Source organism: Acinonyx jubatus, chromosome A1 (assembly GCF_027475565.1).
Source record: "Acinonyx jubatus isolate Ajub_Pintada_27869175 chromosome A1, VMU_Ajub_asm_v1.0, whole genome shotgun sequence".
Classification (NCBI taxonomy): domain Eukaryota; kingdom Metazoa; phylum Chordata; class Mammalia; order Carnivora; family Felidae; genus Acinonyx; species Acinonyx jubatus.
Window position 1 is genome coordinate 123,705,489 of NC_069380.1, and position 18,587 is coordinate 123,724,075.

The window sequence follows — 18,587 nt, forward strand, 5'->3', positions numbered from 1 at the left end:
TAAACAACACCAAAGATTTTTCACTATGAAAAAAAACCACAGACATAATTCAGTAATTTTGATTCTGAGTTTGGAGAACTATAATCATCAGTTCTAAAAATAACACAATTTCTATGGCACTTAATTCTTTAGGAAGCTTACATTCATTATATGATGTTATGTTTTTAATGTTAAAAGATTATCTGTGCATTTTAAAACCTGTCGAAGTACAGATTTTAAGTACAGAGCTTAATTTTAAGGAGAAAGATGAATATTTATTAAAGAGCTCAAAAGCAGAACATCCACCATTATGAATTTTCTATTTTGAGGAATTCCTGGAAACCTCTGTAATATTACTAAGGGTCAGGGATGAAATAGATGGTAACTTTTCCACCTCTTTCAGGCACAGCACTGTCCTCTTTTGTAATCCCCGTATCACTTGTCACAGCACTCTTCCTTCTTAAACTAGAAGGTATTCAATAAGGGCCAGAAAGCAAAGGGCCTGAGGTCTACTCTAGGCTTTGTCCCTGGCTTGCTGAGGACCTGAGGCAAGTCATTTCAACTTTCTGGGCCGAGTCCAGTTTTTCATTTGTAAAATGCATAGTGCTGGCTTAGATGACCAAGAGTCTCTTCTAAGCTTTAAAATCTTCTTTAAAATTGGGTAAATGATTAAAAACAGGTTATAAAAGTTTGTTTAAACACCAAAACTACACAATCTTCTTGCTATTTAGATTGCAACTTCTTAAAGGCAGACAGTGATGCAAAATGGAAAAATTCCATTATCATCCAGATGTTTGGCATCATGTATATAAATATTCCTTCCTGAAATCAGTTATGACAAGGAAATGCTTGTCTCAAAATTAGAAAAACTTTTTAAAACAATTTTTAAACATAAAAACATAGATGGCTATTTTAAAAACAACCACAAATTTCTTCTACTCAGTGAACAATTATTTTATACTTTCAATGATAATCAAGTGAGACCTTAAAAGACACCTAAATATTGTACAAAATAATACACAAGGAAACAGGCTCTTCACTCTAAGGCAACATGTTGTAAGGGAAGATTTCCGAACTTTTCCAGGCTCTATTAACTAGGTGACTCTCAGTGGAGTTATTTAAAAGTCTTCTCAAGTGTAAAATAAGAGAGTTGGCGTAGTTCAGAGGTACTTTTCCTGGAGACTATTAGAGGGGAAAGAGGCAGCCAAAATGGGGCTGGAAAGGGGGTGAGAAATTAAACAAAGCTGTCCTCTCCCTGATGGGATTCAGGGGCTCCAAAAGCCCCAAAATGTATGCAATTATGCATATGTGCAGACTTCTGGAGACCGTCTCTTGCTGTCATCATATCCTGACAGAAGTTTCTGATTCCAAAAAGGTTAAACACTGTACTAGATGATCTAGGGTCGTCTGACCTCAAAAAGTCTGTATTAGCACTTTTCTGTGTCAAACTTGGAAATTCTATGTTTCTTTTAAGGTAGCTTTACCTAACTCTCATATTCCAATTTTAATAGAGCCCATAGACATTTCTCAATTATGAAAAATTTAGAAGAGAAAATAAGGGGAGATAGGGAGTCATGGTTAATAATCCATATAAGTAATCCCAAAGTTTCGACAAATTAAAGAGTCGGTTTCTCGGGGAAAAAATTATTATCTACACTAAATTGCAAAAGTTAGTGGAAAGGTGATTTGGGATTAACTGTTTTGGGCTTGGACAAAAAAAGACATGTGAGAATTAAAGATATAGTACTTAAAAAGAACACCTGTCAGTTAGCAGCTTTGTAACAAGTTATTTTTTCAACACGCAAGAAAAAAAAAGAGAAGTGTAACAGTTCCTTCCTCGAACAACTCAATTACCAAAGTGATGAAAAACTCGCAGGACAAATTTTTGTGGGAAAACCTGTAGCAATAGATCTCTGAGCCCCCCGTTACCCTTTGGGAGCCACAGAAGAGGTAAGAAAATAGGACAAACCTGGGCTCGAACTTCCAAAAGAAGCCTAGGAGAGAGAAGAAAACGTGAGGTTAGATCGCTCAGCCCGGGGAAGAGGCAGCGCCGGCAACAGGGCGCAGAGGAGGCGGAGCCCAGCGCTCCTCCGCAGCTGCCAAAAGTACAAGACGTAGCTTCGCTCCAATCGCTCCCAGCCCCTTTCGGGCCCCTCTTGGCTGCCTCGCCTTCCTCCCGGAGTCCCCAGTGTGCAAACTCGCAGACCCGGGACGAAGCCCAGAGTCTAACAGGCAACTCCAAGCCCCCAAGCCGTCCTTTGGAGCTCAGCAAGTTACAAAGCGAAGAAGCAAAACCCAGAGCCGTCGCCTCGCAGTCCCGTCTCCGACATCTCGGGGTCTCCCAAATCCCACCTGGCTCCCCACGGAACCAAACACCACCTCGCAAAGCAACACCGTTTCCTGGAAGGGAATCGCCCTCGGAGCACCTAGTCTACCCCCTGGGGCCCGGGAGCCCCAATTCTGAGGCTGTCCTCTAACCCGAGCGTAGGCCAGCTCGAAACAGGACACTCGCCCCCAAACCAAAGCGCAAGCCCCCCATTCTCTCTCCCAAAACTGGAAACGCGGCCCCTCAGTCCCAGAGATGCTAGTTCCCTCCAGGGTGTTTAGGCCCTCCATAGAGCCCCTCGCCCTAGCGAGCTCCAGTCCAAGGGGCTCCTGCAGCGCTACCCCCTCCCCCCAGCTCACCAGTCCCGGGGGACATGACCAGGGCAGGTTTGCTCGCCCTGCCTCCTTCCTCCAGGCCAGAAGAAAGTGGGGCTACCGAGAGCCCCCCGGAAAAAACGTCGAGAGTCTTGGACAGCCGCCTCACACCCAGGGGCTCCCGCACCTCCAGGGCTGCGGGGCGAGGAGTCCCGCTCGCCTCCCGCGAAGCCCCGCGGCCGCGCATCCCGCTTGCCTCCGAGCTCGGAGCAAAGTGGAGCGTGAGGTTCCTAGGCACCGCAGCCCTGACCCGCTGGGCCGGGGGCACAGAGCACTCCTCCCGCAGGACAGTGGCGCAGCCCGCTCCCCGCTTTGCAATTCGGCCGGGGATGGGGAGGGGGGGGGGGAGGGCTCGGCCGGTTTCCACCCACTCTGGCCCTAGAAAGCGGCGCCGAGGCTCCGGCGGCCCGCGTCAGCTGCCTGGGGGGCACGGCACGGCGCTGTCCCCAGGCCAGGGCTCGCTGCCGCCGGTCGCCACCTCCCGTCCGGCCCCGTCGCCCGGCCGGGTCGGGGCCGGAGCCGCCGCGGCCTAGTCCCGGAGGGAGACCGCTCCCGCGCCCGCTCCCGCCCCCCGGCCGGCCCCGCCACGGCCCGTTGCCGCCCCGTAGCCCCCGCACCGCCGCGCCGCTCCCACGTTGGGCCGGGGGATGGGCCCCGGATCCCCCAGGCCGTCTCCGGGGCCGCGGGGGACCGCCGGGCGCCCGCTCTAGCCCGGCCGCTCCTGCCCGGTTTCCCTACTCACCTCCGCCATATTGGTACCTTTAGGGCGAACGAGCAGCGCCGAGCCCAGTCCCCGGATGGGGCGCCTGAGCCAATCGCAGCCGCCGCCGCCGCCGCCGCCGCCGCCGCCGCGGTCCGCCCGGCACCCGCCCGGCGGCGGAGGCGGCTCGGCCCCTTATAGGGCAGGGCGGCCCGCGACGCCCCCGGCCCGCTCGCACGCCCACCCCGCCCGGCGCCCCACGCCGCACCCCGCGCTCGCTGCGGACGGGCCGCTGCACACCCGCGCTCGCCCGCCCTCCCCATCTTGGTCGGAGTAAAGTTCCTGCCGAATTGTAGGCAAGTGGGGGACGGATGGAAACTCGGGCGTGGGACAGACCCACGTCCAGGCAGCCGAGGCCGAAGAGCTGGCCGGGGCAGCGGAGAATCGACCGACTGACCGACACTCTAGTCCGGTAGGACGTTGGGGGAGGCCGGCAGGAGACGTGGAGGGACAACTCGACAGACTTCCCTAAGTAAAAAGAAAGAAGGTGACCGATGGAGTAGACTGATGGACACGAGAAAACCCCGGGAAATGGGAGAAGTGACTGATGGACGGCAGGGTCAGTCCAGAATGAGAGGCGGCGACCGGGCACCTTGCGGTTTTCCCGAAGAGACCTGAGAAATGGGGGATACAGGTCAACATGCACTGGCTCGTGGAGTGGACGATGGAAGTGATCGTTTGCCAGACAGGCTTTGGAAGGTAGTGACAATAACAGAACAGGCAAAAGATCAAAAAGGCAAAGAATGATGAGTAGACTTGCACAATTCAGAGAAGACACTCAAAATATAAACTGTGCACGTACCCCAAAAAATTAGATCTTAAGAGGTTTTGAGTCACCAAATAGTCCAGGGCACACACTTGATAGAACAGTGGAAAAGCGAAAATAGTAGAATCAAGGCCCTGAGTCGGGTCTCAAAAATTCTACCTCCATCCCAGAAAGCCAAACATTTGCTTAAAATGAAAACTAGGTCAAAAAGAAAACTAGTGCTGTGGGCAAGTGGATGGATGGAGAAGGGAGGACAAGGCTTAACAGATACACATACTCCTGCACGTGCCTTCCTCTTCATTGGAAGAGGTAAATCTAACTCCTGGCAGATTCATATCCACCTGAACAACTTTAAGCAAAGTACACAGAAATATTCATTAACAGTTCATGGGTAGCCCACAGAGGTAAATCCTGCAAGCTTCAAGCCATCATGCCAAATTGCCTTGGAACACCATTGTCTTAAAGCAGGAAGCGAGAAATAACAATACATATGGAAAAGAAAGTTTAGAATGTGGAAGAGAAAATTTTGGCACATCCATGGGTAAGTCAGATATAAATACAATCAAAAGTATGGCAAGACACCCACAGAGAGACATGCACAGGAGAGTGATCTCAGACATAGAGCTCTTCTCCCAGTTGTTGCTAACACATGTAGTATTAAATGATAGAGTTGAGGTTTTTGCTAAGAAATTGAGAGCCTTTTTTGAATTCTAAAACTTGCCATACTTTTAGTCCAAACATGACAGGTTTGCTTTTATGCTGGGATCACCTTTGATTCTCCCCTCCAAGAGAATACACGGACGATGTAGCTGAAGATATGATTATGGATAGGAGAGCAAAGGGTTACTTTTAACATTTTGCCAAGGCATCTTAGAATTACAGTTACTCCCCTGGCAAAAGTTATTTATTTATGGAAATTTTAGGGAAAAATCACTTCAACCATTTCAAAACATTATAAAGACATGGAAAATTACACTTTCCCTGCTGTGAAAGATATCTTTCGACCTTTTGTCCAGTCAAAGCTGAACTTTGAAACCAGAGGCTTGGCACACGCTGTATGTGCTGTCCTCAATGAGGCGTTTAGAGTTTTCAAAGTAAAAAAAAAAAAAAAAAAAAGTTGCTTGAAATTAAGTGCAGGTGATTAACTTCAGAAACGTTGCAGCAAGCACGCCCTGTGGACAGAGCCATTAAACAGTGCCCTGATCTGCTTGACCACAGCATGAGCCCCCATAGACTAGGTCAGGGATCTGAATCATGAAGTGTCTCCAACAACCTGCCTTGTACTTAACACTAGGAGAAACGTTTTCCTCATAGCAAAATTTGGCTAATCCAAACTACCTGTGGTCTTAGGTTCCATTTTGCCATGTCTGAGAAATACAGAGACTCATGTACTCGGATGAACTTAGTAGAGCGTCTGCAAATTCTTTTTTCATTAAACTGCAAAGATTACATATAGGCATTTATAATTTTGACTGCTTATATTCTCTCCATCAGAGTACACTGTTTATGTAGCCTTTAACACATATTAAATAAGGATTCACAGAAAAATAGTGAAACTAAATAAATTTGCAGTATAAGGAAGCACAGCTACTTTCTCACCTTCCAATCACTAGAGAAAAAGTTTACTGCCCAGTCTTACATAACACATTCCTTTTATGATAAAGTGTGTAAAGTCTACTTATGTACATGGATCTTTCATTCTCTTTGACGACAAGACTTCCAGGAGTTGGTATAGATATAAAGTCCCCTGTAACAGGGAATGGAATAAAAAATTATATTTTACTGTTGTTTTTATTATCCTGTCACTACACAACAGGTGGCATTATATAGAGAACAAGTCCTATGCTGGACACTAGGCAATACAGGATCACCATAAAAGTCCTTGTCTCTCCGGTATTTCAGTCCTTGTAACTGAATAATTCTTGTATGTGGTGGATGGGACCAAGAGCAAGAAGACTCAAAACTAAAATGATGGTAACCCTCTAAAGAGAACCAAAATGTAATAGATGCTCTAGCCATCTTTAGAAATGAGATAAATCAAGAATACTTTATAAATGTGTGCTTTGAGATGTTTTACAATAAATACATAAAAAAAGAAAATGTAAATATAAAAAAAGACCAGTAAAACAAAATGCACTAGGAGGTCAACACCAGAGAAAAAGTTACAAAACAAGAATATTCAAGTAATGAGATGTAATACAATATGAAAGTTAAACTATAGATGTGGTTTGCAGCTTTCTGGAGACAAAGCAAATAAATAATGGCTATCAGTTGCTTGATTCTCATTGTCTTGGAGGAGAAATACACAAATTCTTCAATGGCAACAAAGCTTTTCAGGACACTTTAAAAGAAATGTCTTGCCTGTACTACACAGCAACATAGTAATGTAGAGGTTAATACCCTTTACCACCTCTTCAAATTCACTAACTTGTTTTACAACACTGTTTCTTTTAGTGACCATCCATGAAAGTTGAGGGTACATTATGGGTATATGACCTACCAAAAGCAGCTTTAATGGGAAGACAGCAATGCAATGCAAATATTTAGCTTTCTACAGATTCCATCTAACCCAAGGGAAAATAATAGGCTATCCAATGTTAAAGTCTATGGTAGTCAGGCAGGTATGATGAATAGGTAAAGTAGGCTAATATGAAGACAAAAGTGGGGGCCATAGCAAACCAAGAGATAATAACCCTGCCTGAAAGGGGCAGCCACTAACTTAGTCTCAGACTGGCCTTTGCATTGTAAGAATGTAGGCCCAGTGCTTCCAGACGTTTGAATTTTCCAAAAACAACTAGAAAGTTGGATTTTTATGTGAAATCTGTTTTTTTAAACTTGCCAACTAATTAAATTTTTAAACACAGTGTAGGCCATATATATCACATTAAGTAAATCATGGTGTGAACTTCCAGTTTGCAGACCCTAAAGTAGAACATCCAATTAGTATTAGTTCTCAATATGGCTTGAGATAAGACTGTAATGCCAGCAATTCAGCTCTCCATCGGATTGAACTACTTGCATTTTTTGTAAATATATCCACTTCTCCTGAGAGATACTCAAATATTTTTTGTTGGAATGAATGACTAGTCTCTGAGAAGACTAATTCATTATAAGTTTTGCCTAAACAAACACTGTTAACGGAAGGGGGATGGTCTTCAGAAAAAAAGAAAAGAACATTCACAGAGATGAAAAAAGACAGCGAATCCTCAGTTCATTACAAAGAAGAAGAAAATCTGGTCCACAGACATGAGAATCTATCTATCTGACCCATGAGTTACGGCCATCCTTCAAATATGATAGATTTGGGGCACCCAGGTGGCTCAGTTGGTTAAGTGCCTGACTTTGGCTCAGGTCATGATCTCACGGTTGGCAGGTTCAAGCCCCAGGCTCTCTGCTGTCAGTGCAGAGCCTGCTTCAGGTTCTCTGTCTCCCTCTCTCTCTCTCTCTGCCCATCCCCACGCTCTCTCAAAAATAAACATTTAAAAAAATTAAAGAAAATATGATAGATGCATCAGGCTAACACACCTTTGTAAGGTGACACAATTAGATCTTCAAACTCAGTAACTTTAAATTTAAGGGATCTTCTCAAAAGAATTGTGAATACCTATACCCCTTTCCACATATCCAAGCTGACATCTAATTTTTCCATTATAAGTTTAAAGAGTTGCAAAGGATATACTTCCCAAAATATTGTAATGGTGGCCCTTTAAAAAGAAAGCCTTCATTTAACACTTTAAAATGCATGCAATGGAATCTAAATACCACAGCAATTTGATATGTCCATCATTCTTTTTTTATAAATAAAGAATATGTTTCTTCTTTAACAGTAGGAAATTTTATGATTTCTTTTTCTCTCTGATCTCAAATTCCCATTCTTTTTCATCCAAAGAACTTTATCCCAGTGTAATATGTTTAAGCCCAAAAGTCTTTTGGTGATGCCCTACTATCTTTTTCTGCAACAAAAAGATCTCTATAAATTGACACTCAAAATTAATGATTTCCCTCCAGATTACATTATCAGTCCAATTATTATTAATTCTCGATCAAAACAATATACATGTATTACAAATTTTGATTAAAGCTTGTTGAACAAAAATCAAAATTGAACTAGATATCAATCTCTTAATAAGATGGATGGGACCTGAAAAAATTAGGTCCTGTACCTGTGGATAAATTTTATATAACACTAGAATGAGAATGAGTTTAGCATCAGTTCCATTCTTATTCTTTATGTGTATGGAAGTAAACTCTGAGAAACCATATTCACACAACAGGGTTTTGTTGCTAAACCATCACTGAATTCTTTGAACTCCTTAGTAATATATCATGTAGTGATCGTCCTTCAAACGTTATTGTTTATAATCTTACACTGTTATTTTGATCATCTTCACTTGTGTTGAAAGCAAATAATTAAAAGCTACCTGACTTAACAAAAGGATTTGTTACCCAGTCCTCACGATCCTTCACTATAATTCACATCAATCTTGATGAATACCAAAAAAAGACTTTGCCAAAACTTATCAAATGAACGATTGTACTGGTTATTTTTTTCTCTTAGAGGCACACATTTAAGCCAACACCCTCAGAAAAGGGAGGGCAAATGGACATATTTGTAATTTTAATACTTTCTTGTCAATATAGTATTTTTAAATAAAACCTTTTTCTTTTATTTTATTTATATTGGTCACATTTTTAAAGTTTATTTATTTTGAGAGAGAGAGAGCATGTGCGCTCCTGAGCAGAGGAGGGGCAGTAAAGAGGGAGAGGGAGAATCTCAAGCAGGCTCTGTGCTCCCATGAACCGTGAGACCATGACCTGAGCCAAAATCAAGAATCGGACGCTTACATCTTATCACACATTTTAAATACATTTTTGTCAAAACCATGGAGCTTCATATTCAGCCCTTTCAGATTGTGGAAAATATTTGCCATACAACTCAACCAGCAAAAACTGTCCCCTTTGTCAAACCACACTGCCAGGTCAGATTTGCTTTCTTTCAAAGAAAATCTGACTTCACTTTCTAATTTCACTGCCAATCCTAATGAGCATGTTAAATCTTATTTTGAAGCATATTAAAAATCATTGAGAAATAAATTACAAACCATGTGCTATAAAATAGATTACTAAAAGGCAATTCAAGATTAAAATGAGGTAAGATTTAATAGAATGTATTCATTTTATCATGTTATAAAAACAAGAGTAATCAATACACAGTTCCTGATTACTTAGTTTGTTTTCATTTAATGTAATGTGTAGCTAAAATTGATAAGTTATTTATTTTGCAAAGGATGTGGTAAAAGGCACAGTAATCCTTTGGCAAATATGCATGTGTGTGTACTGAACTTTGGTATTTGCTTTGGAAATAAAGAATTATGAGTAAAAAATCAGAAATACTCCACTAATTTCATTTGTGTTCAAACTTTTCTTATATATTTGATGATATACAAAGGTATGTGCTCCTAAAAATAATCAGTCCAGGAGTTAGCCTTTCTTTTTATTTTTAATAGAAAGTGGGAAAATCTTAGATGAAATTATATAAGGATTTTTATCTGTGACTTTTATCTAGTGTTCCTAGAAATGTAGAAATCTGAAAAAATTTGTTTCCTCTTGGAGTCATGTTTATTGAGACTAATTGAAAATACTTGCTTAAATAGTGTTTACTATTTCCTATCAATGCTTGCTTCTGTACTTTGTTCTTTCTAGAACTCTCCTTCAAAAGCATTCTATTTTTTTGACAGTGGTCAGAAAAGAAAGTCTTTAAATGAAAATTATTCTGCCTCTCACTACTCCACAACATACTGTCTCTGTTATCAGAAAATCCCAACAAGGACCAAAATACTCCATTCTTCACACCATATTTAACTTAAAAAATATATAAGACAGGAAGATTTAACATGCATTAAATAATTTCTACAAGCTTATTATATATCCTTCATTTTAATGTGCATTTCTAAAACTATACGGTGAAGATATCTTCTTATATCTTGGTCACTCTAATTGTAAAAAAAAAAATTCACTTCTTTAAGACTGACCAAAACAGGCTGAACAAAACAACTGTTCAAGTACTGACAAGTGCTTCATAATTCTGTTGTGCTGTATTAGAATAGAAGCTAGAAAGAGTATTAAAAAAGCTTAACTGACAATTTCAGAATTTTAGCACTAAGTAACGGGCAACCCGTTTGGAGAACTGGGTTTGTGATGGAATGCACAGGGCATGGAAAAACAGGGACTTCTGCTGACCCAGGATCATTAGCAGGGTATTAACAGAACTAGACTTATTTAATAGACTTATAAATTATCTTGAAGAAAGAATGTACAATTCAAGGAATGCCAGTGACTTTGCTCTCCATCCCCCTGATGAAAATATTCTGGTTTTATCTTGAGATGAAAAGACTTGAATTTTCCATACTCTTGGTTGGCTTCTCACAGTGTAAGCATCTTGCTGCACTGACTGTAATTCTGGTGTTTAAAGATACTTTTTTTTTTTTTTTTTGGTACAGCATGGCCTGTAAATACAAAACTCCTTCATTGTCTGCTGTTAAACTAAAGAGATACCAAGTTAATACTGAAGGAAAATTGACTTCACTGGATTTTTTTGAGAGGCTGTATGTCCACCTTCAATGTGGAAGTTTCCTAACTTTTTTTTTTTTCATTTCAATTTCTTTTCAAATTATTATTAGGGGGCACCTGGCTGGCTTACTTGGTGGAACATGCAACTCTTGATCTCAGGGTTGTGAGTTGGAGCCCCATGTTTGGTATAGAAATTACTTTACAAAAATAAAATCTGGGGGTCCTCAAGTGGCTCAGTCAGTTTAGTCTCCAGCTCTTAATTTCAGCTCAGGTTATGTTCTCACACTTTGTGAGATCTAGCCCCATGCCAGAGCCTGCTTGGGATTCTCTCTCTCCCTATATCTCTTTGCTCCTCCTCTGCTCCTGGTCTCTATATAAATAAATAAATAAATAAATAAATAAATAAATAAATAAATAAATAAACAAACTAACTAACTAACTAACTTAAAAATAAAATAAAATCTTTAAAAGGTAAAATAATTATTATGAAATGTTTTAGGAATATCAAAAAGTATGCCATTTAAATAGCTTTTTATCTTCCTTTCTCTTCATTTAGCTTGCACAAACTAAATGTAAATACAGTGCTGATTCCACATGATAAGCATTTATTGAATACCTATTCAGTGTGTATCAACCACCTTGGAGGTTGGTATTGTCTCTGTATTATAGATAAAGAAACTAATAGAGAAATTGAAACTTACCCAGCTTGTGAATGACAGTTAAATTTGGGCCCAAATCTGCCTAAGCTGTTTTCTTCATATCAAAATATTAATGAGTAAACCAAGAACTATTAAAAAACAAAAAGCATTTAGGTGAAACCTTGGTAATTAAGAGACTGAGCAAACTCTGTTGAAGGAAAAAACATGCTTAAACTAAGGGACCAGCTTTAGAAATAACCTATAAAACTGGATAATAGAAAAAAATATGTATCATATCAACTTATTGTAATGCTCATACAATTAGGTAAAATAATCTGAGTTATATTGTACTTAAAAGATAATAAGCTGAGAGAACACAGACTGTGTCCACTTGAGTCCCTCTTTGCATACACTTGGCCTAGCACACACACTCAGTAAATATAAGTTGGATGAATGAGTAAATCAGGATCCGGTTCGACTACAGCCACTTCCAAATAACCCAAGGTATACAGTAATGACGATAACAGGCAATGTGTCCTAGTGCATCACTGGAAGGGTATTTTAGAGGCAGCAGTCATTCACTTATTAATCCATTTACAAATCACTTCCATCCCTGGCCTTTGGTTGGATAGGGCCTCCCCATGCAATAAGTGTACCAGGAAGACAAGTCAGGGACAGGAGCTGTCTGACTTCACTGTGCAGTCAGGCAGCCCTATTGTTCACTTGTTCTGACTTGTTGCAGTCCAGCTCCCTCCCCCACCTCAGATAACTAACTCCCCTTGATGTCACACACAGAGTAATGTTCCTAAGGGCCCCCTTTTTTGTATGACTCACTGGAACATGTTCCCTTGGCTTTCACCCACTGTGTTCCCTCTGGGACCTCCACTCACCCATAACTGCAGGTTTTTCCTGGTCCACACAAGCCACGTCAGCGCTCTACCTGGCCCTCTATCTCGGAGAGGAAGGGACATAATGAGCTCCCTGTGCTAGGCTCTCTAAGTGGATTCACCACAAAACTATAATCATTCACCAACTTGTATTTCAGCTTTTGAAATACTTACATGCCAACACTTAATTTTACACACAAATGAATACCCCCCATCACTGAGTGGATTTCTATCCAAAATTACCATGTCAAAGTTGTGCAAGAACAAGCCTATTTGGGGGAGGACTTTTCGACATAGAACTTTCTATCAGAAGCATTTATGTGCTGTATTAGTCTGCTGGGCCACCATAATAAAGTACCACAGACTGGGTGAGTTCAACAGCAGAAATTTATTTTCTCACAGTTCTGGAGAGTGGAAGTCCAAGACCAAGGTGTCAGAAGGATTGGTTTCTCCTGAAGCCTTTTTCCTTGGCTTTTAGATTCTCCTCACATGGCCTTCTTTCTGTGTGCACATATCCCTGGCATCAGTGTATTCAAATGTCCTCTTATGAGGACATCAATCAGACTGGATTCGGGCCTATCCTAATGGCCTCATTTTAACTTAATCACACCTGTAAAGGCCCTATCTTCAAGTATAGTCACATTGTGAGGTACTACAGAATTCAACATAGAAACTTGAGGGGACACAATTCAATCCATAACAGGTGTCCCCTCAGATTCTTTCAACCCAATCTGCCTCTCACACTTGTAGCTTCTGCCCTGGATGATCAACTCCACGCAAGGAACTGCATTCTGGTGTCTGGAGTCTTCTTGCCACTTCTGCACTTGGACACCAGCACCAGCTGCAGAGCACAGAATCTGGCTTTTTGAGTAACTGCTGGAGGGGCTAGATGGTGTAAGGCAGAAACATGGAAGTTTTGATTCTATATCAAACTTTCATGAATGGGGACATGGGAGACAAATTTTGATGAATGGGGACATGAGAGACTGAAGGGTATCTGGCAGTTAAATTTCCTCTCCTCCTTCCCTTGGATGGATGACTCTGGGGTGCTGGTTCCTCCTGCAACCTGTCCTGAGATGTCCAGTGTGACTGAGAAGATGCATCTGCTGAGTGACCTGCTGGGCCTCCTGTGGCTTTGTCACAGAGCAGTGAGCAACATGATTATGCACCACTTTGCAGTGCTTTCCATTCTTCCCTGTTTAATTTCCCTTTTTCCATCCTCTTGCTGCCATGGTTTTCCATCTCCCAAATACTCACAAGTACATCATCACTTAATCCTTGCCTCAGGTTCTGTTTTCTAGGAAACCTGAGCTAGAACACTGGCATACTTGACAAAGAGAAAATGAGACTGAAAAAAAAATCCTGTTAATTAGAGACAAACACTGACAAGGAATCTTGGGGATGATTCTGAGTAGAGTATCATTTAATCAATAATGTGGCCCTACACTATACATGTTGAGCTCAGAGGACTCATCATCACTCTTAATGAAATAGAAGATTAGGAAGTATATCAGCCAGTTCCAAATAGAAAATGAGAAAAACCATTCTAAGATTTAAAACAGAAGAAATTCAGGGCGCCTGAGAGTAGCTCAGTCAGTTAAGTGTCTGACTTTGGCTCAGGTCATGATCTCACGTGGGTTTGAGCCCTGCATCGGGCTCTGTGCTGACAGCTGAGAGCCTGGAGCCTGCTTCAGATTCTATGTCTCCCTCTCTGTCTGTACCTCCCCCACTTGCATTTTGTCTCTCTGTCTCTCTCTCTTAAAAATAAATAAACATTAAAAATTTTTTAAATAAATAAAACAGAAGAAATTCAAATAAATAAACAGAGGAAATTAATCCATGAATGGGTTACACAAGTCTAAGATTCAAAACAGAGTACTGTGAAGTTATTCAGAGATTTGCAGAAAGTGCCACCACTCTTAAGCTGGAGGGACAAAAAGCATAATCAATGTTACCACAGCCCGGGGGCCAGTCAGTAGGGGAAGCCAGAACTATGGTATACTTGCCTAGCTAGAGCTGTACTGGAGATGTAACCAGAGACAGAGAAAGAGGGACAAATATCCTGGCTTCTCTCCTTCTCTCTGTGATTTATTACCAGTGCCTTCCATTACCTGAACCCAAGAAGAAGCCAGCTAACCCAGGAGCCTGGGAAATGGAGCTTGTAGGAATTGTTGCCCCTGTCATATGGAGGAGTTCAAGAGAATTAATGACACAGGCTAAGGACTGACCCAGAAAACAAGATTGGTCAACTTGGAGAAATTGTTAGAAGGTCAGTAACTTTAGGGGTGCCTCGCTGAACATGGAAGAACATGCTACTCTTGATCTCATGGTTATGGGTTTGAGCCCCACGTTGGATGTAAAGATTACTTAAATAAATTTAAAAACTTTGAAAAAAAAATAAACGAAAAAATAAGGTCAATAACTTTATGGACCAGGGAAGTGTATCTTGGGAGGAAAAATATAACACAGATACAACAGTGAACGTTGGAATAAAACAGACCTGAATTTAAATGTTACTGGCATGTGAACTTGGATAAGTCATTTAATGTATCTGTACCTCAGTTTCTTTTTTTAGTCTGTGTTGTACCCCTCTTAGAGTGTGTAACTCTTTAGAAGCGTTCCACAGAGGGATAAAGAAGTTGGAATTATATCCACCAATTCCCATCCCCATTTGCATCTAATTCTTGGCATTAACTCTCAGGCACTTTCGTCCTGACCTTCGGGAAGGCCCAGCCTGCTGTCTCAGCCAGATAACTCTCATAGGCAGAGATACGCAGGAACTAGGTGTGTAAGGTGCTGTCTGAAGGTGACTCCAGGTGGACTGAAAAATATGGATCAAGCGTTGGCAGTATCTACTGCTGACGGATAGCTAAAAAAGCTCTGAAAATCATAATGGACCAGAATCCAGCCTTAAATGAGCACAGTTGCACTTTCACGTTTTCCTATACCAGTGCTTTTTACACTTTTCTGACCAATACCCACACTTGGAAAGGTATTTTGACATTGTGACTCAGTACACGTGTGTAGGTATATATACATGTATATAACTGAAACAAAAGATTCATACAATTATACTCATTCTAAATAGCACATACTCTGATTTTTTTTCCATTTCATTACTTTTCTTTAACAAGGTTGCAAGTCTTGAATTGATTTCATGACCCTCTAAAGACCCTCGGTTCATATCCTAGCCACACAAAGTGTGGAATGCTGCCATGACAAGGAACTGGAGCCAGAATGCAAATAAACTATGTCACTATACACTAAAGTCATCAAACACTAAATTCAGCTGACATTTCTTTCATAGCAAGACGTTCTCAGTGAAGGAAGCAGTATGTTGATTGATATTTTATTAAAGCAAAAAAAAAAAAAGTTTTCTAATACGCTTCTTTATTGTTAAAAGATCCTAGCCCTCTAAAATCTTGTTCAGTTATTTCTTAGCATCTCTAAGGAACACCTCTGATGCTGCCATCAAACTACATTTGCAAAAGATTCCCACCCTCTCCTTAGTGCTGATGGCTAGAAGCAACGGTGAAGACCACTACCCACTCCTACTCACCCTTGCAAGAAGGACCACATGGCCCATACCCCTGGGCTCCCTGCTGCTGTCACCATCTAGCCTAGTGGGAAACGAGACTCAAGTTCCACTTCTGTGGACTTAAAAGAGAAGGAAAATTGGGTCCCTACTATGACTATAGTTTCCATACTTCAGGTTTCAGATGATGTCTGTGAAGCTATCCTCCTTCAGGACAGCAGTCCTCAAACTGGAGTACCCTAAGGCAGTGGTCCTTAACCAGGTGTATTTTGCTCCCCAGGGGGACATGTGCCAGTGTGTGAAGATATTTTTGGTTGTTACAATGCGAGGAAGGGGGTTGCTACTAGGATTTGGTATGTAGAGATTAAAGATATTGTTAAATATCCTACAATGCACAGGACAGCTCCCCTCATGACAAAGAGTTAAAGGACCCAAAATGTCAATAGTGCTTAGATGCAGAAACTGTGCCCTAACAGTGCACATATGCTTCCATGCAGTGAGCAGGCACCGATTGTTTTAAGCTGACTGGTTACAGATCTTTAGTTTCCATTTGTACTCTTTCCTGACTTTGGGCTGCTACAGCCTGCCAATACTCCTTTCCAGCCTTCCTTTCCTGATGACGCTTCTCCCAAATCCCATATAAACCTGCCCAAGTTGAGGGGCGCCTGGGTGGCGCAGTCGGTTGAGCGTCCGACTTCAGCCAGGTCACAATCTCGCGGTCTGTGAGTTCGAGCCCCGTGTCAGGCTCTGGGCTGATGGCTCGGAGCCTGGAGCCTGTTTCCGATTCTGTGTCTCCCTCTCTCTCTGCCCCTCCCCCGTTCATGCTCTGTCTCTCTCTGTCCCAAAAATAAATAAAAACGTTGAAAAAAAAATTAAAAAAAAAAAAAAACCTGCCCAAGTTGAAAAACCTAGAGAGCACCTAAAAAAAAGTACATGAGATTGTGTGCTCTCTCCTGTGAGGAGCATCTGTGAGGCAGTTCCCTGAGGGCAAAGCAGAAGAGCTTCATAAAATTAATAAAGCATCAGTGCCTTGGTTCAAGCAGGTAACAAACTGTCTGGCAAGCCCCTGGCTTTATGCACCCATTTATATGTTTTAGAATTGGAATCCAAAAGTAAGATAAATCCATCACAGGGAGACCTAGGAACACATATATATGAGTTGATAAATGAAGTCAGACTCCTTCTGACTGAAAATTCAATCTGGCTAATTGGTTTAAGAATGAAGACTGGCTTTGCCATTTAGATTAGATAGCAGACATTTCCATAAACGAAATAGGTTCAATCTGCAGGCCAAGGTACACTATATAATATGCCAGGAGTGACATCCTTTGAAATTCTTTAGATTTATAATAGAAAAATCTTCATGTGAACTGAAAAATGTGAGACGATGGTGATAGAAGTCAGAAGAGTGGTTACCTACAGGAGGGAGAGGGCAGGTATCAACAAGAAGGGAACATGAGGGAACCTGCTAGTGCTGGAAATGTTCTACATCTTCATCTTGATGGTGATAACATGAGTGTACAAATATGGAAAAGTTCACTGAGCCTGTACATTTAAGATTTAGGTACCTTAGAAAATTTATATTTAAAAATTTTTTTTATTTTTATTTTGAAAGAGACAGAGAGAAGTGAGTGGAGGAGGGGCAGGGAGAGGGGAAGAAAGAATCCCAAGCAGACTCTGTGCTGTCAGTGCACAACCTGATGTAGGGCTTGATCTCATGAACCATGATATCATAACCTGAACTGAAATCAAGAGTCAGACGCTTAACCAACAGAGCCACCCAGGTGCCCCAGAAAAGTTATACTTGAATAAAAACAACAACAACAAAAGTAAAGGAGGTTTTAAAAATCTTATGTGAGTCTATTCAAGCAAAAAAGTTTGAAGACCACTGCTTTAGGAGATTGGGAGGAGGAAGTTTTCCTGCAGTTGCAGTCCAAAATATGTCTCTCCTGTCCTATATCCTCAGAACCTCTCCTTCTTAACATGTCTTCTTTTCCTCCCAAACTCTTCCACCAAGCCTCCAGGAGTCCTACTCTGTGATCTACACACCCCTGATATCCTGAACCACTTCCCTGAGCATTTCTCCCCACCACCTGCCTTAACTGAAATTTGCTCTTCTCCTGATCCCCCACTGCCCCCACCCACCCAGGACATCACCCTTTCAGACCATACAAACTTCAGGGTCAGGAGGTGAGGTCCATGTCCTTGTTCCTCTGGTAGGAAGCCAGGATGCTCCACCCTCTGAGAATCCTAATATTCACTCATACTATCTTCATTCCTGGTCACTGTCATTTACTGATTACATGGCCACTGTCCTTCACCAACATAGGATCTGGTGTATACACTGCCTTCTCCCCCCTAATCCCTGCTATTCTCTTGGTTGCATTTATACTTGAAGAACAAAGATTTTAATTTTGATGAAGTCCAATGTATTAATTTTTTTCTCTTATGGTTGGTGCTTTTTGTAGCCTGTGTAATTTTTGTCTTCTCAAAGTTTTCCAAGATTTTCTCTGATATTGTTTTTCAAAGTATGTTATAGTTTTAACTTTAACATTCAGGCCTATGACCCATTTTGAGTTAATTTTTATATATGGTGTGAGTTAAGAGTCAAGGTTATTTTTTTTTTCAATATAGATACACAGTTGTCCCAACACTACTTGTTGAAAAACTTTCCCCATTGAAATAACTTGGCACCTTTCTCAAAAATCAACTGAATATAGATATAGATATAGATATAGATATAGATATATAA

The 18,587-nt window shown here is 41.5% G+C and overlaps 1 protein-coding gene across 5 annotated transcripts in view; it reads right to left on the bottom strand.

The window, feature by feature from the left end:
- Positions 1-18,587, bottom strand: part of MIER3 (MIER family member 3) — a 135,758-nt gene that overhangs the window by 30,088 nt on the left and 87,083 nt on the right. Inside the window, exons 1-2 of one of the 5 annotated variants that reach the window (XM_027041674.2) lie at positions 3,422-3,550; positions 1,949-1,973 (exon numbers count right to left, since the gene is read on the bottom strand). The exons of 1 other annotated variant lie outside the window; for it this stretch is intronic. In XM_027041674.2, coding sequence (XP_026897475.1) covers positions 1,949-1,973; positions 3,422-3,430 — 34 coding nt within the window. In that variant the 5' untranslated portion in view covers positions 3,431-3,550. Of the gene's footprint in view, positions 1-1,948; positions 1,977-2,806; positions 3,294-3,421; positions 3,551-18,587 lie in introns of those variants that run through there. 3 more of the 5 variants (XM_053223128.1, XM_053223125.1, XM_027041681.2) reach the window with 3 other exon arrangements.